The sequence below is a fragment of the Gouania willdenowi genome, chromosome 18 (assembly GCF_900634775.1).
Source record: "Gouania willdenowi chromosome 18, fGouWil2.1, whole genome shotgun sequence".
In the NCBI taxonomy this organism is placed as follows: Eukaryota; Metazoa; Chordata; class Actinopteri; order Blenniiformes; family Gobiesocidae; genus Gouania; species Gouania willdenowi.
The window spans coordinates 21,361,573-21,384,425 of record NC_041061.1 but is presented as its reverse complement, the minus strand read 5'-3'; the positions used below and the strand labels follow the sequence as shown (position 1 = coordinate 21,384,425).

At 37.1% G+C, this 22,853-nt stretch overlaps 1 protein-coding gene across 3 annotated transcripts in view; it reads right to left on the bottom strand.

The window, feature by feature from the left end:
• LOC114480087 (neurexin-1-like) overlaps positions 1–22,853 on the bottom strand; it is a 577,574-nt gene that overhangs the window by 544,052 nt on the left and 10,669 nt on the right. The window contains exon 2 of one of the 3 annotated variants that reach the window (XM_028473907.1): positions 5,730–5,753. The exons of the other annotated variants lie outside the window; for them this stretch is intronic. Coding sequence (XP_028329708.1) covers positions 5,730–5,732 — 3 coding nt within the window. The 5' untranslated portion in view covers positions 5,733–5,753. The remainder of the gene's footprint in view (positions 1–5,729; positions 5,754–22,853) is intronic. 3 annotated transcript variants of the gene reach the window in all.

Below are 22,853 nucleotides of genomic sequence, written 5' to 3'. Positions count from 1 at the left end.
GAATTTAATGTACTGATGAAGTACTGAGGGACTAGCATTGGGCCAGTTGCCAGACACCCATAAATTTCCAAGCAAAGACCATGTATTTCTTCTTCTTAAATGCCTTTTTGTACTCAAGCTGTGATGAAAAAAAGAAAAATCAACAAGCCTCAGACAATACTTTTCACTCAGTTTTCTATTCTGGGATCAAAAGGTTCGAACTAAGCAGCAGCAAAATTCCCTCGAGACAATGTGTCGACATAAGACCAAGAACAATTACTGGGCAAAATCGAGACAAAGAAAACAAACAATTCTGTGCTCACTGATTGATATAATTATTCACAACAGCACCCACACGACTCTGCATTGCAATAGGAAAATTACAATTACTTGCATCATTGGCCGGAGAAAAGAAAGCGCTGATATCAGAGGTTACTTGATCGCTTGAAAGAAGGAATGCAAATTTTTCAAACCAAGACATCTACCCATACTTAAACCAAAATGTTGCAGTTTTATCACTTTAACCTTCAGATGGAATAAAATGATACTGCATTCTAATATACTTTCCTCTTTTCTATTTACGACAATATCACAGTTGCACAATTAGAATAAAATGCGTTGAAATAGAAACATCTCTGCATATGTTCCGAAAAAGGTTCAATAGTTTTCTTGGTAGCTAAAAATATATTATAGGGTTGCAAACCCATATCTACAAGGTCATGAGTTTTGGTCGAGACTAAAAAAGTCTTGGGCATTTATGTTGACGGTGCTTAATCTTAGTTATTAATCCAGAGGCTTTACTTCTCAAATGAAAACGTGTCTAAAGTGTCCTTTTGACTGTTTACTTGTTGCTACTTGTAATTGCTTGATTGTCAGACAACACTACATTGTCCTCTGGTGATTAATAAAGTTTCAGTTTTACTTAGACCAAAGTAACAACTAAACATAGAGCCTTGGCTTTCTTCATTATTATTCTGTGCTCATAGATGATAATAGCCTACAAGTTAAACGCATGTCTGCTGAACTTCGATTGTGGTCAGTGAAATAAATGCCAACTGATACTGTGATTGCTTGATAATGATTATAATAATAGAAATAGAACAAAGATGGAGGTTGGCTGTGTATGATGAATTACAAGTACAAGTTCTTGCTAAGAACCAAAATTGCTATACGTAACTTCTATTTCCCACAAACACTGTTGAAGTGAATGTAAAGTAAACAAAATATTTCATTGCTTTAAATCTAGTAGCAAACCTCCATCTGGACTTGTTAGCCTAGCCACCAACAACTAGCTTGCAATGTTGTGAAACAACATGGAACTAGCAAAATTTGGGCTGAATCATGTGGTTAAACATATGCATAGCATGTGATATTTTTCTACTTTTTTTTTTTTTTTTTTTTTTGATGAGGCATACGTTTACCATTATTAGAGCTAACCTAATGCTGCCTTTTAAGAATTAATACAAATACTTCTACAGTGGTGTTCTAGAAAGGAAACATTTTTGGTTGTATTGGTAATTAGTTCAAATAATCATTGTTTTTTTTTTACTAATCATATGGTTTATATATTCAGATAAATGCATTCACAGATTAATTTGGCTACATTGTGTTTCCACTACAAGCTGAATGTTATGCATGTGGATTGGGCGATGATACCAATACCTGTTTTTCTTTTATCTTCAATTTCCCCTCTTTATAATTTGAGCTTTGACCCAAATCGAACCACTTACCAATTGTTGGAAACCCCAGGCTTTCTACCCTCGACAACCAGGAATCAAAAGGAAGGAAGGGGAATACATTTCTGGTTGGACTTCTGTGGGTGTCTGGCAACATGTCAAAATAGTGCACAAATTGCACCAGATGATGAATTTCCTTTTAGACTCAAATCAAGCCTCTTGGAAAGTAAGCTGCTTTTAAAGTTAAAAAGCAGAGAAGGGAGTGAGTCTTTAGTTGTATGCCGAAAAGAGTCGCAGGGGTTGGAGGGTGAACGGAATCGGTTAGTACTTTTGTAAGTAAGGGGAAGTCAGACACAAAAATGGTTGTTAGTACAGTTACAACAAAGGTTTGGTTAAAACAATAGATTAGTAACATCAATTTAGTCAATTTAGTCAAAATGGTAAGAGGAATGTGAGGATTCTTTAAAAGTCCTCTGGAATTTGATTGCTCAAACCAGATCCAGAATATGAGATTTCATATGACAAGGGTTTGTTTTGGTTAAGAAGAAACAAAATGAATCCATTCAAGCTCACGGGTTGACACACAAGCCATGCTTTTAAGAAAACAGATAATGACACCATGGACGTTAGTGAGTTGGAAAGCAGCATTAGACAAAACACATATGGATAGGCTATTAAAAGAAATGTGGTAAGATGTGGCAAAATGAGGAAGATATTACAAAGCACCAGACAAATGGGTAAGACAGACACAAGCTTAAGCTGTTAAAAGTTGAGGGTTTGAAAGCAACATAAAAAGCTTTTGAGACACAGGTGCAACGGATCAATACGTGCTAGGCTAGAGCAGCATTTCCACCTCATGTACCAGTTGATGGAAGGACGTTCTAGCCAAAAACATGCATGCAGGATGCATCACTGGATACTGTCAGTTTGAAGTTGGTACTTGGTAATGTGATGATATTTGTGTCAGCAATCACAGATGATGGGAATGAGAGGGTTTTTTTTAAAGAATGGGGAAAGTCAAGAGAGAGAGAAGACATCAAAATTCTGGCGAATAGGATCTCAAAAAGGAGAATGTCCTGGAATAACAGTCTCAACTCTTTGAGTTGTAGCAAACTACACTATATACCGTATGTATAATATGGATATCTCATGTTATTCTTCAACTTTCTGTAAAGAATGAATTTATTATGTAAGTAGAATTTGAGCCAAAGCTGAGTAAAATGGCTACTTGTCAATCCTCTGTTCACCAGAACATGAAAATCTGTCCCTTCTTTTTTCCCATATTTTTTTGGTGTTATGAGAATAAGTTGTGAGGTCCTTATTTATTTTAGTAGGTTAATTAAAACAAACAAACAAACAAACAAAAAAAAAAACTTAAAAAGAGGGAAATTTAGAAAAAAGAAATAAAATAAAAAGATATATAAAACATTGAATATATTAAGGTAATTGATATATGTATGTATATATGTTGGCCGTGATATATACATTTGCATATATGCTCAATGCAACCTTTAGATTAACAAAAATACACCAAGAAACTAGTCATGCAAAAGATGAGGCCAGTAAAGTAGTTTTAAACTAGTGTTAATTAGGGTCTGAATGCACACAGTGAGGTTTCTATGGCAGTTCTTTCCACAGTCTGCATCAATGGGCAGACAAAATCAATTATTGATTGGCAATCCAGTGAAAGCCTCTCGCTCTACATCCGATTATCCATACAGGGCTGGACTAATGCTACAAAGATGAAGTGTTTGTATAGGATCTGCATTGGTGCTGTACATTACAAGACAGAACTACTGGCTTCATTGACCTTTAACCTTTTAACAAGGTACCTGTAGTACATTTTCAATTGCAAGCTCTGTATAAAAGATCATTTGTCATACTAGATTACAGGTTTTGTTGTGTAATTTTCTTTGATAGTCCCGTCAGGGATTATTGAAATCTGCGTTTGGTCAGACATGGGAGTCAAAGGAGGAGCTGTGACACAAGTCGTGACCCAACTACATGGTGATTCCGGGCGCTTCCGCTTAGCCACCATCAAGGGCCAGCTTCAGTAGCTGATTAAGGCTGACCGTAGCAATGCAGTGCGACTGAAGTTTAAGAGTAAAAGCAGACTAAAGTAATCGGAATGCCCGGTACCACCAATGTGTTCGGCGATAACGTGTTACCGCGCCACCGTACTCTAACGCAATATCTTTATAAGAAATAAAGGCAGTTACCGTCACAAAATATTGCGTTTGTCCATTATGTGACTTAATTCAGATTGCTTTAATTTATTTATTTTAGAAGGCGTTTTTTGTTTATGTTGTACATTGTTGCTTGTTTTTGTACATAGGGGAACATTATAAGGGCTAAACACAGCCATTTTTATAATGCTGAAGCCACTTTAATTTTTTATCTTTGACTCTGAATAATATTCAGGTTTTTATGTGTTATTTATTTCAGAATTCCATGTAACATTTTCAGTTTCTGCCGGTTTCAGGTAAATAAACTGGCATTGAAAAAATACTTTGTTTTTCAGTTGGATTGGTGTTTGTAAAGACTAATACTGAGCAGAGTTTAGTACTGTGAATGTAAATGATTAGAAACTGTAGGAATGGGTACAATACAATTTCATTTAGCAGAGGCTTTTAGCCAAAGCAATGTTAATACAGGAGCAGTAGGGGTAGGAGGGATTCAAACCACTGACCCTCTGATTACAAGCCAGCTTTCTTAACCACTATTCCTCCACCACAGAGTTGCTCAACAGTAGAGAATTTTCTGATACAGCACTGAAATGAAGTTGTACAGACACAAATGACCAAAAAAATAATACATTATTTAATTCTAAGTAATTTAAAAGTTACTCTTTCCAGTAAAGTATTACTTTTTGGTGTAAGTAATCAAAATAGTAACTGAGATAATGGTAATTAGTTACTTTTTTTCAGTAACTGGTGTTACTCCCACTACCACCGTAGTGGGAGTTTGACAAATTCTATGACCTAACACGATGTTTCTGATTGTTCTGATGGCTGAATTCCACGTTTACTCTTAAGCTTCGGCCACCTTGTGTTAGCCGCCATCAGCCAGTTGATCCTGGCTTGACGGAAGCGACCGGAATCACCATCTAGTCGGGTCACAGAGTGTGTTCCAACTCTTCCTTTGATTTTGACCCACAACAAGGCAGTGAGCATGTCTGACAAAAAATGGCATTGTTTCTTTAACTCCTGGCTGCCCTAGATGGACACTTGGTAGGAAATGCTAGGACTGCCAGAAACATCCGGTTTCTCATCACATTCCTGTATAAACATCAACAGTATATCTCAGAACTGTTTCCGAAACTTGTTTCTCAGCTCTCATTTGCAGATTGAAGAACTCTCCTATCATGCTCATGAATCAAGCCTTGTGTCACTAATGGGATCATGCACTCATTGAGGCCCTACTTTACAGCTAGGGCTTTGACCACTAAATCAAGAGTTGTTAAAGACTCTATAAAGCACAGAATGGTCAGCCGTGATGTTAACAAGTCATTCCCTAACAGGCTGAACAGCTCCGGCAGATTCTCATTAGGGTCATCAGTCTCATTAGCGAGAAAAATGATACAACTAACAAATGGATTGGACTGTCATTGACTGGATAAGCCACTTTTTTGGAATGGAAAGTCTGCTGTGTGTGCTGAATTCAGAGAGAAACAGACAAAACTGAGGATTCGAAATTGGAGGGGTATTAATTATAACACTTCTAAGGCTTGAAAAAATATATACTTTTTTTATTTCCTCATACGGGTCGTATAAAAAAAGAAAATAAATGATACATAAAGAGTTTTATTTGTTGGGGCAGACCTCTTTGGATGTCAATTTAAAGTCTTAAGTAAATTAAATCTGGATGATGATATAAAGAGGTAACATATATAAATATACAGAAAGAGGGCCAGAAGAAAAACAGAAAGGTGGAGTTTTTCATCTACCTTGGAATTGATGAAGGACAGTACTTTAAGTAAAGCAAACTGAATATAAAGAGGTAACGGAAAACCCAGGGCAAACCAATGTGTAAGACAGTTAGAATGATAGCTACCATATAATGCAGTTTGTTTACCATAGCGTGTCCAATGCCTGCGTGCTTCAGGAGGAAACAGGGGGAGGAGAAAGAAAAAATATATAATAACGGTAAACCTTAAAAACTTAAGAAAGCACACCTTAGCCCCAAAGAAGGGGGGGAAATGTGAAAAAGATTGTCTAAAATATTTCACTATCAAATTAAAGATCTGCATTCTCCTAATTTGTAATAGTAATGCATTAAAATAAGATGCAAATATTTAAAACAACTTTTGAGGTTCATAATAATAAAGAAAAAAAAAAAGTAAAAATAAAAGGTAAAAAGGGATAAACGGTACATTTGTTAGTATGCAAGTAGTAGTAAGTTAAAAAAAACAAAACAGATGGGTCACATTCCGTGAATGACACAGTGTTAGTTGTTAAAAATCATAAAAAAGGTCAAGGATAAAGGAAAGTCACCAATGATCAGAATCAAATTGGAAGACTTTGGAAGCTTGTTAGTAAAAGAGACAAAAAGTTAGCAAATCAACGTCCATAAAAGGGGGTGGGACAGCTGTTAGGGAGGGGCTTGTTTTCAGGGGAAGGGAAAACGGCAGAAATAATGGTGTCTGTGGTGTCTTGTTGGTGTCAGAATATTTGTCTATGGCCAATCAATTGAAGATGGCATCCGTTGTTTAGTAGCCACTTGCATGCAAGAGGAAACAACAAGGAGTTGCAGTGATTTTTCACTGTTATTATAGTCATGTGACTTTGTCAAGGGCATTCAGGAAAAACTATCAACTCGACATGCTCCTCGGAGAAGTGCAAAAGAACAGTCTTTATCTGCAGGAACCTGTAAACAAAAAGAAATGTTTAGTCATTTTCACAGAGGAGACAAAGAAAGATGGAAGGAGGTCCCCTGAGGAGGGAAAGATGGAAGAACGTGAGGTGAATGATTGGAATCAGTTATTTTTTAGCAAACTGAAAGTTTGTGTCTCTTCTTTTTTTTTTTTTTTTTGGTTGTGTTTGTGTTATTTCACGCCTGGCTGGTACTTTCTAAAGTAAAGTCTCATTCATGTTTTATGTTGTGGGCGACAAACTTTCCTCTGAAATCTATTGATCAAATTGACCTTTGTCCCTCGGGAAAGATCGGCCATCCAGAGACCGACTTGCACCTTGATGTGGAAATTGAAATTCGGAGGTTCTTGAGGTTGGCAAGGCTTGAGGTTTTCTTTTAGGTTTTTTTTTTTTTTTCCTCCCACCTGGGGTCCAGGCTTTTGTTTTTGTCTGGATTGGTGCCTCAAACTGATTGGAAATTCACCAACAGAAGAAATGACTCAACGTTTGAATTGTAGAACACGTTTAGTCATTGGATTGAACATTGTTGTTGGATGAAATCCACATTTTGAATGATAATAAAATTCTATTAAAAAAAAAAAAAGAATATATATAATTCTATTTTCAATGGTTAGGGAAGTACCACGTGAGAAACATTTTATTTCTAAGAAATGTACTCCGTACAAAAACAAGCTAATGTTAAAATAGTTTTTTTTATGTAAAATGGGTTATTTTTCCTTGGTAATTATTGTTCTGAAAGGTTGATCAGTGCATTGTTTTTATTCTTATCATAACAACATACTTTAAAGGTGCAGTCTGCAACTCTTATAAAAGAGACTTTTTGTCATAATTGCTAAAGCTGTCACTATGTAAGGACAGTTTTACATCAAACTAGTAGTTTGTGTGAAAAAAAAATTGAGTCTTCCCTGCTGCTCCTGCAGCCTTTGGCAGATTGCCAGAATGTACCGCAACCGAGCAAAAAGAACCAATCAGAGCCAGGATTGTGTTTGATGGACTGTCTGACAGTTGTTGCTCACAGGCACCGCCCCTTTCCCAGGCTGGAGTGCCGTCTTTTTTACAGCGTATGGTCTGGAGGAGTAGACGATGGAATTAGTGACTTTTCTACTGCTTGATTTACATTATGTTTGATTTGTAATTGTTACACTAGAACTCTGTCGTGCATGTGTTGTTCGTGTGCGCGCAGCAGCCTCCGTTTGGGCAGCTGTAAGTGATTGCACTGTGTTGTTGCTGCTTTTACTGAGGTGTGTGCACATTGAGAGAGAGGGAGGGGGAGAGAGGGATCTGAGATTCACGGACTGCACCTTTAAACCAATAAAATAACCCAATGACATTTCTCTTCCACTTTTTGGTTGACTCAGCTCAACAGCAGCTTGTTGCAAAGCCAAAACAACATAATGTTGCAGAAATTAATGGTAATTTTCTCAGTTGCAAGAAGACAGTTCCGCCAACGCACATAACTCTTAAACTCAGAGTAGAGGTAAAAAAAAAGTGACGGTAAAATCCTCAGCTGCTAAAGTTTGCATAAAGTTGGATGTTGTTGAAATACTGTTATTCACTAGAGCATAGGTATTTACTCTCCTTCATGTTAGCAAAGAACAATGCAGGAAAAAAACTTTATGAGCAATTCTGGGTCTGCAAATTCTGGTAGAAGCCATTGCAAAACATCTTCTGACACAATGAAGATGGGAATTTCTTGAAAAAAATATGCAGAAGAAGAGCTTACCTTACAAAAGGGACTAGAACTCATTTACTGAGTCTTAAGAACTGTCACAAAAATACATTTGACTTGATTAAAGACGATTTCGGATCATTTTACAGGGACTCTACATCAGTATCTTTGATTCTCATTGAAGTTTCAAGGCCATAATGGAGAAGACTAAGTCAATAAGAGACTCTTTTAAACAAAAAGAACAAAAGTATAGAGTGAAGCAGCTGGAACTGATGCGTGTGTGTCCAGTTAAAAGCATTGTATGACTCAGATGTTTTACCCACGGCTGGAAAACCTGAAGCACTGCAGAATCCAAACTCTTCTGTTGAGATCAATCGTGCAGAAAATAAAACTTTTGTTCTTCGATCAACAGCAGACAATCATGGTCTGACACCTAGTTGGCTTAAAAGGTTCCCGTCACAATTTCCTCATTTTACCACGCGTTAAAATTTGGCGGTGGTCATCCGACATTCTATATGTACGCAGTGCCCCTCATTGGCCATCACGTGACTAAGACTAAACCTAACCGTAAACCTCACCCTAACCCTAAAATTGTTGCGATATTGGGTTATAACCTAAACCTAACCCTAAGACGCCACGTACGTGTAGTTCGGTAAATGTACCAATAGTCCGTACGTCAATCGTACGTTTGAGTTGGATGAAGAAAGAATGAAACTCAGCTGAGAAAGTGGCGGACGGAAAAAAATCATGCAAATCTTATTCTCATGAAGTGAACTCTATTCTCTGTATACCAAACTCAAACCTTCTGTGTGCGCAGCCCCTACTGTGACGCTTCTGTAATTGACCCACGTGGGAAAACCAAGCTTGATGTTTGCTGACAGGGGGGGTGAACCTTCTAGTCATGTAAACATCCATAGGCTTAGGCAAAACACTGCATGCTGCAACAGTCCCAATAGGCCCCCTGGGCCGCTAAACCCCCCCCATGTGTCATAAACTGAAGAATGAAAGTAGAGGAAGGAGTAATGTTAACTCTGGTAGCTTTGAGCATCACTTTAACCACAGTTTCTCTGTTGGACATGGGCCAGAGATGAGAGTGAAGCAAAACGATGTTTAGTTGCGTTTGCTCATCTTTATCACTGCAGTCGTTACTGAAGTATGGCCACTGGGGAATAGGCGGAGTAAATATTTAATGACGAACTTGTAAAAAATGATCAATGGGACACTGTGGTGGAGCCAGTTTTCTCAGTCTAGATTGATATACCAAGGTTACACACACAGACTGAGGCTCTCACTCACAACATTTTAATAAAAAGAGAAAAATATCATATTTTACAGTCAGGGGAAGAAAAAGCTGTGTATGAGTGGAAAATTCAAAAACTGATCAATTGACAAAGGAAAGGACTATCCCTATTATCATGTACCAATGTGTAGGATAGCTGTTTATAGATGTGTATTATCAGGTGATTATCTCGAACACTGTGGGTGACCCTGCCACACTGCATGCATCCAGCCAACCAATCAAAATAGCTGTTTTAGGTGCACTTGCTTTGGCGTTCATTCCAATCAGCTGGCATTCAGTGCAGTTTTCTCTCGAAGTCTGGCTCCGAGTAATAGAAAGTGGCAGACATGCTGCAAGCGCAAATATAAATGTCACTGCAATTACAATAGAGAGAAGTCGGAAAAACAAACAACTCGAGGGTGTGTGGGGTTTTGTACACCTGTGTGAGACTGAGAGAGAGGAAAATTGCCTGAGGATAAAAGTGTTTCTCTTTTATTTTGTGTCTACTATTAGACTTTGATCTCATGTTAGATTGAAAATGTTATGTTGAAATGAAATAACAAAATAGGACTCAAGCAATATTATGTTTTTCCTTACTCTTCACCAGGGTTGGGGTCAATTATACTTGTATCTGATAATTAATTACAACTATAACATTATATATATATATATATATAGTTGCATGTGATTTGCCATTACTCAAGTCATCAAAACAAATCCACAAATGTGTATTTGTTATTAACCATTTCTGACTCATTAACATTTTCACCAGTTTCCACTTATTGGTAATAACAGAGTTGTTATTTAAAGCTCGATGTGTGTGGTAAAGAGAAATTATACTCTTAATAGTCATGCTAACAATATTTAACTCAATGTTTAGTGTCAAAACGTATGAGATTTATTATAAATGAACACAGATAATGTTCAAAGCTACTTCTATCTACAGAGCAGCAAATACAGCCTAAGAGATCAATTTGTTTATTTTACCAAAAGAAAGATTAGAAGACAAACAAAGATGTTTGTCTGTTTTAGGGGTTAAATTGTGGAATGATGTTGATAAAGAAATAAAAATGAGTGACACACTATTTTTAAAATGAAAATTTCACAATATATTTTAGGGAGTTATGTGAAGCAGAATAAATGTTTGTAGGAGTATGAAGTGTTTTTTTGTTAAATGTTGTATATAAAAGAAAGTATATATGTATACATATAATTTATTTTGTGTGTATTTATTGACAAAAGTAACTTGAATGTTATTATTTATGTTGGGAACATAAGCATTTTCTCTTCTGCCTGTTTCAGTCTTTTTATATATTTTTAAATTGTGTTTAAAAATAACTGAAAGTGAAATAAACTGAAATGAATGTTGCCAAATTTATCAGTTTTCCACAATTTAGCTGCTTCTAAACCCAACATGGGTAAAGACCTGTTTCAGCTGATATCAGTTTTGATTAGATTTAATGGTTGTTTTAGGCCAGATAAACATAAACAGAATATTGTTCTAAAGCTGTGTTTGAGGTACCAAACTCTGATTGGCAATGATGATAGCATTTAATAAGTTCGGACGAACTACGGCTGGGTCCGTGGAACGTCTCCATGCCGAATAGCACGTCCCACATTCCCGAGAATTCAGTCAAATGACTCGGTTCCACAGAATAAAAAAGGGTCTTCGAGAGGCTCTTGACATCCGCTCATAGAATATCCATGTCGAATTACAGCCAGATTCAACAAGCATTAACAGAGGGGAAGTCATTTGAAAAATGGGGCCCTGGGGGACCCCCTGGCCCACCGGTGAGACATACGAAGTAATGGCCCCCATTCATATATTGGCATGTGTCAATGATTCGGTACCACTAACTGTCACAATATTTGACTCAAAAATAATTGATGAAGCAACTTTAATGAACGAAATTGCCGAAAAAAGGGGGGTGGGCCCCTCGGGCCCCTAATCAAATTGTGCAAGGCATAATTGTAATCTACGTTGAATTACCTTTGAAACAATATATCACACAAAAATGTTCCCATAAATGTGGAAATTACCTGAAATGGGAGTTGGGCCTCCGGGCCCCATTTAACAAAAAAAAAAAAAAAAAGCGTGAGTGTCTAATAATACTCATTCATAGAGTATGTATACCAAACTGCATTCCAATCTAACAAGAACAAACGGAGGAGTAGTCACTTGAAAAATGGGGCCTTCAGGGAGAGGAACAACAACAACAACAACAACAACAACAACAACAACAACAACAACAACAACAACAACAACAACAACAACAACAACAACAACAACAACAACAACAACAACAACAACAACAACAACAACAACAACAACAACAACAACAACAACAACAACAACAACAACAACAAACGTGGCATTTTGAGTCTAGAGATGTATAAAATGTTCCTTAATGCACATCCTCCTATACAAACATGAAACAACTGTTCCCCCCAGTCTGTCAGAGTATGGCTGGATCGCATTAGGGATACTTAGAATGTCATTGAGAGAAAATGGAGAAAAGATTACAGGGGTGTTAGCATGTCATTATACACCAAACAAATCCACATCCTGTGCTTTCCCTCAACGGCAAGTCGTATAATCACAGTGTGAGCATCGTGTTGGCACAGCTGAGCTCTCTAAATATCATTCTTGATTTGGCGCGAAGAGCCTCAATCTGTCATTATGCTAAAACACATTAAGCCAACCTTATTGAGATGCTGACATGTAAAAGCTCATTCTGTGGGTTTACATTAGTTTACATTAGCCACAGTAGTTTCAAACTGCTAGAGTATCCAATACATACAGTAAGATGTTATTTTTTTGGTCTTTATTTAATATAGCATTTCCACAGTGAGTCTAATCGCTAAGGCTAATCTGAAATGTTTTATTTTTTTTTAGCAGTATTCTAGATCAGTGTTTCTCAAATGGGGGTACGTGTACTCCTTGGCACTACAGGCGGTACTTAACCCTCGGAGCATCTATGTGACCAAAAGTGACATTTTGGATGTTTTTATTTGTTCCGCTCTCAATATTCCGGTCATTTTTAAAGCTAGCTGTATGAAATTTTGCCACTATTGTTTTTACGTTTTTATTTGCTCAATTCCAAAGTCCTGTGTTTTGGAAGTGTATAGAAAATGAGATGTGCATCATACTGACACTTGACCAAATTTGCCCCACTGACTCCCATTGTAACCACATATTTTTCATATACTGTAATCATGACATATCGTAAAACTTTTTCAATAATACCTAATAGATCAAAGCCTCTCCCTTCAAAATAAAGGGAAATATGTTTTAGGTGTAATGACCCCCTTACCAACTGGAGATAAAGCATAAAGTTTTAGGGAAATTTCAGTGAAGGCCTGGATTTCTTATCTTACAAAATATACAAAGTGTACAAGTGTATTTTTTTTTAACTGTCCTTGTGCCAAAAATAATAACAATGCATTAAAATCTATGCTATCAGTTAATGACACGGTCAAGCCAGGAGTTATTTCAATATTTGAACTTTGTTAATCTAGTTCAACAAAAATGCAGTAAAAAAATGTTTTATCTGAGCTCAAACAAGATCAAAAACTAAATCTAGAAAAAATTCGATTCGGAGATGCCAGAAATTCTTGATATCAAAATGGAGACACGATCCAAAAAAAAAAAAAAAGGTGGGAACCACTGTTCTAGAGCTTTCTAAATGAAACTAGGAAGTAATTATTAAAATTACAAGTGACTTGTAATAGTAAACCGATGTTAAGTCAAGTAGATAGTTATAAAATATACTGTAAAAGCTCTAATTTTTATCTAACAATCGTCTAAGTGACAAACTGCTGGTTGGAATGAAAGAACGAGAGGGAGCAAAAATGAAAGAGAAGAAGGAGAAGATGTGCGTGAGAGGAAACGATTGGCTCTCTCTTAGGAATACTGGCTGCTGAAAGCTTGGAACGCATGGAGGAAGAGGAGGAAGAGGAGGAAACGGAGGGGTGTAAATGCAGCTGATCACGTCGCACAAAAATAGATGAAAAATGCTCTGAACAGTCGAAGCAAAAAGACTATAAGGCAATCTGATATCGATCCGAGGAATGACATTTTACATGGAACAAATGTAGAAAACAATCGTCTTTCCAATGTGGACATAAATATAATTTGTGGTTGTACAGTTTACCGCCTGGATGCCTAAGATGAAATAAGCATAGATGAAATAGTAAATAACCCTTAAGATGACTAAATCGAAATGTGGCTAATACAAATATTTGTGAGGCTTGATCTGTCTTTCATGGTGTAAGGCAGCTGGTGGCCCGGAGGCCACATGCGACCCTCGGTCTAATTCTGTGTAGCCCCCCAAGACAAACCCACCAAAAATTGTAATTCAAGAAACAGAAAGAATGTCAACAAAAAATACATGAAGCAACAACAAAAACACAAAAAAACGATTCCAAAATACACCAAAAAATACAACCACTTAAAGGCACACGGTGTAACTTTTGGCCACTAGGGGCGCTAGACCTTTAACTTTCACATCAACTGCCCCTAGTGGCCACAAGCACTGCAGCACTGTCGCAAAAATCAACAAATAGTCAGTCAGGCCAGCCTCCCTTGTCTTTTGATTGTGTATGCAGACAGTAGTTGACTTGTAACGTTGAGATAAGAATTGGCTTAAATCTCATTAAATCTCGACCCACTTTAATTCAACCAACCAAATGTTGTTTTTCAAAAATAGCTGTTGAAAACACACATACATAATCTTTTTTTTTTAAACATAAATCTATATATATTTCCTGTGTAACATGTATTTCACAGCATGTCTGTCAAAAGAAAAGTTTCTTTCAAAATAAAAGGCAAGTCCAACATGAGAGACAGATATTAGGTATTTATTCATCTTTGACCAGCTGTCCGGCGACCCACCCAGTACAGGTCCGCAACCCACTTTTGGGTCCCGACCCACCAGTTGAGAATCTCTGTTTTATAGGATTCCAGCGGACACTCGTGCTCAGAAAAAAACAAGCCTCCAGGCTAAGCCCCGCCCAACAAAATATGTCACAATGTTTACAAACAATCAAAGGGTCTATATTATTAAATGTATGAGTGGGGCCAGGTTAAACATTTTATTTATTCATTTTATTTTATTTTATATTGTATATTGCATTAACATTAATTTATACTATTGCAATGTTTTAATTTCAGTGATAGTATTTATAATTTGCATAAAACAGTATTATCTATATGTATATTCAGCCTAAACGTCATAGTTTCCTCAAAACTTCCTCATTAGTTTGTAGGAAGAAGAAATACTCTAATAAAGGTTTCATGTGGTTCATTATGAGTAAAATAAGTCAGTTCGAAGCCTTGGTTCCGTTTTATGTGTGTGCTAAGGAGTGTGGGCTTGTAAACTGGTGTCCTTATCATTGAGAATGAGGCTGTGCTTGATCCTATAATCATAGATAATGCTCCCCATGCACAGTAATGTTACTCTAATGGGCTCCCATAGTGAGCCGCATAACTGCAAGTAGCACTTTTTCGCTCCATAAAATATTACACACTGAGATAAAAAGGAGAATATGGGAATCTAACAAAACAACTTTAAAAAAAAAAAAAAAAAAAAAAAAAAAACCCTTCTGAAGCTATCAATGCGGTGTCCTCGAACACCAACCTTTGTAAAGTCGATTCTGTTCTGTTTGGTTTTGGTCCCCTCAGGATGGAATTGTAATTCTGTGCTTAACCCGTGCTGAACTCAAATCTGACCTTCATCTGAGCTTAACCATCAAGACTGCACAGTCAGCTCAAAAGGAACGAGGAAAAAGTGTGTTTGATCCGTCCATTAATCCTATAGCTGTGTCAGTCGAGCGGTGGATTGAGAGATATTTGCGTGTGAGCGACTTCAGAAACATCAGGGAAAAGTGAAACAAAGAGGAAGCCAATGATAATGATGCTGAAGGTGAGCAACGAAGAAGAAAAACAACAACTACAACAGCTTTGACAACAAGTTGTGATCCAAAATATTGCCGACCAACGCCAAGTTGGTGTAGTGTGGAAAAAATGGTCTTCGTTGAAAATGACTTGAATAACACAAAGTGTATTAAAACCAGCAGAATAAAAAAAAAAACATGACAACCAGAGACAGAGGCCCCTGTGAGAGCATCGGGGGTCAAATCAGGAGAGAAGCGCATATATCTTTCACAGGGTTTTCAGACACCATATGTTAACTAATTTAGCCTGAGCTTGGACACAAAGAGAGGAAGCAACAAATGTTTATTGTGGTCTAAAGGTGATAAAACTCCTATATGTCAAAGAACTGGAGCCAGAGTCTGACTCTTTAATGACATACAGCTGCGGTTGGAGGAAGGACTAATCTGAGAATAAGGAACTTTCAAGGCTCACGTGTCAATATAACACTCCAACATCTGTGCTTCTGTGGTGGCTAGGTTTAGTTGTGAAAACATGTGTTCAAGCATGAAAAAGGTCAACAACTCAAATTTAGGTGAAAAAGTATATTGCATAAAATGTAATCCGTGAAATAGTCCGGCTGATGCAGAACTTTAAACATTATGATGTCATGCATTAGTTTGTAACATTGTCTCTTTTCTGCTTTATTTGGCCAAAGCTTCAATGTTATTGTATTTTATTATGTCCTAAGCTCTTCGCTGTGATGTATTAAAAACTGTTAACCTTAGTTCAAGAGTATAAACCTTTTAATATCAAGATGTTAAATACTTCACGTCAAATTTACTAAACCTTTTCATTTACATTTTTTGTTTGTTTCATATTTTGATCACAAGTTTCTACTATAAGTGCATGCATTTTAAAGCTATTAAAACATTCAATTATGAATGTTCATACATTCATATACATTATTTGTTTTTTTTTGTTGGTGGAGTTAAAAACATCTGCCTTACATTAGTAATATTGACTTTAAACAATGATTTCATCATTAGCAATAGCAGCAATCGATTGGTTAATTGTGCTTTGATGCAGTTGCGTTTATTGATAACAATAATACTGCATTTCTGCATAGAATTGGGTGCTTTCTCTGGCTATAGACATATTCAGATAGATGTTTAGTTGGGGAGTTTTGGTAGGAAATGTGTGGTTAGCCTCTGGTTATCTATGCACCCATTAATAGCTTGGTGCTTTGACAGTAAAGTGGTGCCACGTGCACCAATGTCAGTCTAGCACTGTATCAAGGAATGTTCCTGAACACCTGCATTAGCGGTGGACAACTTTTATCACAACGGGGCCACAAAAATGTGATTGTCTGACCCGAGGGCCACATTATCATCATTCATAATAATAAATTCAAGAATAACAACCGATCTGAGAATGAATACAGGAGAGAACAAAAAAGTTTGGTCAGTATTTCTGTTGCTTTGTGTTTTTTTTTAGTCATTTAATATATGTTTGTGTGTGCTTTTGTCTTTGTGTATATTTTCCCTGTTATTTTTGTTTATTTTAGTCATTGTTTTGTATGTTTTCTGGTAGTTATTTGGTTTTTGTAGTTGTTTTTGTGCATTTTGTAAATTTTTCTGTTATTTCTGCTTATTTTGGTCGAGATTTGCACCCTGTGTGTTCTTGTTTTGTGTGTTATTGCTGTTGAACAATACATTTAACATTTTATACGCTCATGTAGGTGGCTGCAGTTTTTTTTTTTTAAATAACCAAGGTCCACCAGTTGCTCCTGTCTGACCTACATTATTGATCATCATGGCCATCGGATAAAATTTCTAGTCTAACGACAAGTAATGAGGCAGAAAGCTTGGAGAAAAACCCTTGGGGCCTGTACTACGAAGCTGGATTTGCTCTTTTCGGGGTCACTTCCAGGATTTAATCAGTGTGTACTACAAAGCTCAAAATCACCATGGTAACTTGGGCTGAACGCCTTACCTGGTCGGGACCAGGTTTTGTTCTGGCTAGGATCTGAGCGAGTATTAAGGTCCCGCCTCCTGACCAATCAATTATCTTAGAAAACGACCTGTCCTATGGAAGCAGGATCATTGTGAACACGTTTCTGTGTGAATCTGTTGTGACGCTCACAGGAGAGAGAATATTTATCTTTTCATTTACCCAATGACATCCCATATATATTTTTATCTGATGGACTGACCTACATTAGTCAGCTGATGAAACCTGCATGCATCGGACGCTTTCAGACCGATAAATTAAATAATTAATTTATTCATTCATGTATTTTTGGTGACGCTGAGTGCCTCAGTCCTGTAAGATAAAATAAAATATAAACATTATCCACCTTTTGCAGCAGCGTTGTTGTTTTTGGTCTGAATTATTGATTTTAATTCTTCATATTTTTAAAGAATTACTTCTCAATTGTGGCGTAAGTTGCTCTCCAGTTTCTCCATGATTGTGATTGGTCTGACGCTGTAATCTCTCCATCTCTGTCACAAGAGCGCGCACGTAGCCAGGCTGAAATCAACTCGCTTAACTTAGCGTGTTGTAATCCAGATTCGTAGGACAGCTTCTGTCCATCTGAGAATGTTTGGTTAGGTGAAGCCCGCTAACGGTGATAAATCCAGGATATAATGATCTAGTTCCGTAGTACAGGGTCTTGGTGTTTAACTGACATCTACTGTATTTATCCACCATTGCAACATGAATCAAACGAACTCTTGAAGAAAGACACAGCAGGAAACAACACACTGGGTTGTTCTTAATGATAGCAATTCAGAAGACTTTCTGAGTGACATGAGGATATATTAAAAAAAAAAAAAAAAATGAGAGCATAGATGGTAAATCAATAGAGACTCAACACATAGCTCACTAGACAGCAGTGGTTTTCTTTTCCTAAGCACATTGTTTTTACATTTAAAGACAGACTTCAACAGATTAATGCTGTTATTACATTTCTATATATTTATTTTCCTGTGGTGTACAGTATATCCATCACTTCAGCTTGACAAGTCTTCTTGTCTTAGCCCTTGGCCTTCTTTATTCTGCAGTGTGTGAGGAGAGTGTGTTTACTCTCACAGGACGGAATCATCGCAAGCTCTGAAGCCTTACACCATGCCCGTGATGGCAGATGATTGTGTCGTTTGGGGGGTGGGGGGCGGGGGGAGAAGCAATACAAGATGGATGCAAAGGAGTGCACTCAACAAATGGTGAAGGATAGATGGGTCGGGGGGAGTTGCGCTTGATGAAAGGTCAAGACGAGTGCGTTTTCCTGCCTGTCAAATGTGCACCACGGGGCTTAGCCTCAACTCCTCACACATGTCTCGCGTTGCTAATCCATCACGGTAGTTCTCCTAGCAGCCACAGAGGGGAGCTCTACATCTGTGATCAATCTCCTCTTTTTTTTTTAATTCCCCCCTCCCCTCGCGTCATTTCTTCCATCCAGTCGACAGAGCTTCTGTCAATTCACCTAATTCTGTCTGCTTCATTTTATCCCCACACAAAGCCGCCAAACTCAGGTTTTTTTTTTTTTTTTTTTTTTTTTGTGGAGTGACAGAAAACATGCAGAGAAAGAGAGTGAGGGAGAGTAGATTGAGGTAGCTTTACTGATTTTAGTGTCTTTTGTCTAGATTGTATGAAATTGAGACTCTCAAAACTGAAGGTACTTATTAGCATGGCTCAACACCAAACACCAACTGGAAGTCTGATAAAGGCAGTGTTTGTTTCGGAATGGTTTTTACGTGCTTTTTGCCCAGAAGGTTTGAACCAACACACACATTTATTAAATCCAAAAAATCTGGGATTTTTTCCGTTGTGGTGTGTAGACCAGTGGTTCTCAACGCGACCCCTAAAATAAAGGTGCCAGAGACCGGGGAACCCCACTCTACCTGAAGATGGTTGAACACAGACATGAACATTGAAGAACAGTCATGTGTAGACAGGGCCATCTATAAGGGGGAATAAAGGGGAGAGATTTTTGGGGTCCATACATAAAGTCAACAAAATGATAGATCTATCTATAGCCATTTTTTTTTTTTTAATCTGAACTACAGTATATCCACCATTATCCAGGAAGTGTATTATTATTTTCTCCATTGTATATAGTCATCTAAAATATGTAAATCCTTGTTTTAAATAGAAATAAAATGGGTTTAAAGTGACCAAAAATGATGGGAAAAGGTGGTGAAATGGGGTTTTAAAAACCACAGAAATTGGTTAAAAGTCACATATTAGAGTGGCCAAAAACAGACAGAAAAAGTGTAAAAATAAAATAAAAGGGTCAACATTGACTTAAAAGTGACAGAAATGGTGGTTGGGGGAATGTAATTTAAAAAGTAGGAACAAATAATGAATGTGACAAATAGGCTAAAATAAGCATGAAATATGGTGAAAAAAGCAATTTGTCAAACAGTGATGTGCAGTCAGGGTAGGCAAGGTCGCCAGTGCCTAACTAAGGGTGAATTGATATTATGATTATTTGTTTTAATTATAATAAATTATAATTTATTTTTCCATTTCCGATAGCCTACAGTCCCTATAAGTTTGAAAGTGTCAGCATTTTGTGCTTTTCATAGCCCAAATAACTAAACACGGCTATTTCCTGGTACGGCAGAGACGCTGCACAGTCTCACTCCGCTGTAAGGCAGGAGGAGGCCACACCCCCTCCCAAAAGCACATTGCTGCTCTGCCTCTGTTCCCATAGCGTGTTTTATGTGTTTGCGCATGCGCAGTCAGTTGCTCAAGATGAAAACCATTTACTATTTTCCTTTTATTTTTAATTTTCAAAAGAATCTCTTGATAAACTAAATTTAACTAAAAATACATCTTGAATGAAATAAATAAAGGAATAATACAAATGAAGAAGAAGCCTATTAATTTAAATTCTGGTTCTATAGTAAACAATGCAAAACTGCATAATAGTTATTTTTCTTTTTAAAAGTGCAACTGAAAATGTTTTTGTGCCTTAACAATTGGACTTAAAAGAAAAAAAAAAAAAAAAACAGTCTACATTGTATTTACTTCAGATATTTGTTTGGACCAGCAGGGGGCGCTGGTAACCCAGTGGTCGGTTGGCATGCAGCTAATCTGTGCAGTAAAGAAGAGATGCTATGCTAGCCGACAGAGCTAATAGAAAAAAGTGACTTTTAAAGATATTTCACGTAATATTACAGATATTCCTTTGGTGCTAAAGGGGTAAGGAATCACTTCTGAACATGTTTTAAGAGTAGAAGGCGGCCAGAAAGAAAGTAGTAGCAGATTCCGCCCGCCACCTCAGCATTTGGACAAGAGAAGGATAAATATATAGCGCCCTCTGCTGTTTAAAAAAGTACTGTGATTAAATTTTCCGAAAATCGAGATCAACCGTGATACCTATGAATCGATTTTTAACTGCCTTACGATTAATTGTTACATCCCTACTAAAAATCATATGGGAAAGACGTCTAACGTTAAACAGAGCAATAGAAATATGCAGAGCAACAGAGGAGGAAAAAACTGAACACGGGGTGCAAGAAGTTCCAGTGGATGACAAAACGAAAATCATCCTTCCTGACAACAGTCTCCATCATAACACCAGGAGATGATTAGGTTCCCAATGTGTTCCAAATACAGATGAAACAGAAAAACATGTGCTGGCTGCCTTTATGCCCAAAGTTCAGCTGTACAGATTACAGCTTCAGCAGCCGTCAGTCACGGAATGTGTTTTCATTGAGAAGAAGAATGTGGAGCAGCATCTCCACATAAAGGAGGATGCAGAGATGATCAGTGAAGGTCAGGAGGAAAACCAGCTCTGTGTGCAGCAGGAGACAAACAGTGCTGCTTGTCCTGTTAAATGTGAAGATGAAGAGGAGAAGCCTCAGGCCTCCCAGCTACACTGGAGACCACAAACAGAAATCAACATGAAGGAGGAACCTTCAACCTGCACTTCAGATGAATTCATGAAAAAGCAAACTATGGAAATTAACAACAAAGGACCAGAAGCAGCCCAGAACCCAGATCCAAGCAGTTTAGTACTACAAAGTGCTGATGGAACGGAAACAGACTCGTCTCAGACTGAAGATAATAACGAGGATGATGATGATGATTATGAAGATTGTTGGCAGAAACCTCTGTCAGAGTCTGAAACTGTAGCTGAAGCTGACTTTGACTCCACCAGGAAAAAGAGAAAGATGTCTGACTCAAGAAAAAATGCTGAAATGGGACGTAAAGCCTCTAAAACATGAATTAATTCATTTCAACAGATTTGTTCAAAAACGAAGGTTCAGGTAAAAATAACATCTGAATGTGTGGGTGGTGAGAAAGTATCACTCAGTGCAGCTTCAAAACTGAATCCATCTAAATGTGATGTTTGTAGTAAATGTTTTACTCGACAGTTTCACCTGCAGTCACACAGGAGTGAAACCATTTAAATGTGATGTTTGTATGAAATGTTTTAATCAAAAGTCTGATCTTACTAAACACATGAGAATCCACACAGGAGAGAAACCATTTCAATGTGATGTCTGTATGAAATGTTTACCCATAATACTCACCTGCAGTCACAGGTGAGAATGCACAAAGGAGAGAAACCATTTCAATGTGATGTTTGTAGTAAATGTTTTACCTGTGAGGCTTACTGGCAGTCACATGTGAGAATGCACATAAGTCTGAACTGAAGGTCCACAAGAGTCCAAAGACTTTCAAATGTGATGTGTGTAGTAAATGTGTTTTTTTTTTTAATAGTTAATTGTTTTTTTTAGCTACTTAGGTTTGGTATAGTTTAAGTTTGAAGTGAAGTTAGAGTTTTGTAAGTTAGTTCTTTCAGTAAGTTAACGTAACAGATTTTGGCAAAAGTTTTAGAGTTGCAATTGTTTACCTTCTATAAGTAGAACTGTAGATATTGTGTGTTACTTGCTTTACCTTTGAATATTAAAGCTTAATCTGTCTTAGATTAAAAAAAAATGTTTGCTCTTTATTGAATAATGTGCATTTCCGCAGTTTATTTGTTTTTTTTTTGGTTTTTTGTTTTCCAACAGTGAGGTGTGGGAGCAACGCAAAAATGGGAGTACAGTGGTTCACCTTTCGCGGCCACTGTGTTTCGTGGATTTTTTTTTACATTGCAGTTTTGGATGCATTTTTTTTACAGCTTGCTTTAGAGAAACATAGGCGCAAAAAAAACAAACAATGTATCTACCCTTAAGATTGAGGACAATCTTAACTCCAATCAAAAAGATATCTCCAGTTATGTCTATAATTTTTATTCTTACATATAGAAATCAACAAACAAGTCTATTCATTGTGAATCCTTTTTTTTTTTTTTTTTTAATTCCATCCAAGGCATTATTACTAAGATCTCAGAACAATACAAACAAAACTGTGAGAAAGTAATTACAAGATTAGAAATGGTAGCGGTAATTAAATCTATGCAAAAAAAAAAAAAACTGGTTTCTAGGCTGCGATGGACTTACAACAAAATTCTATCTGCATTTTTGGGAAATGGTTGGAAGAGCCCTTA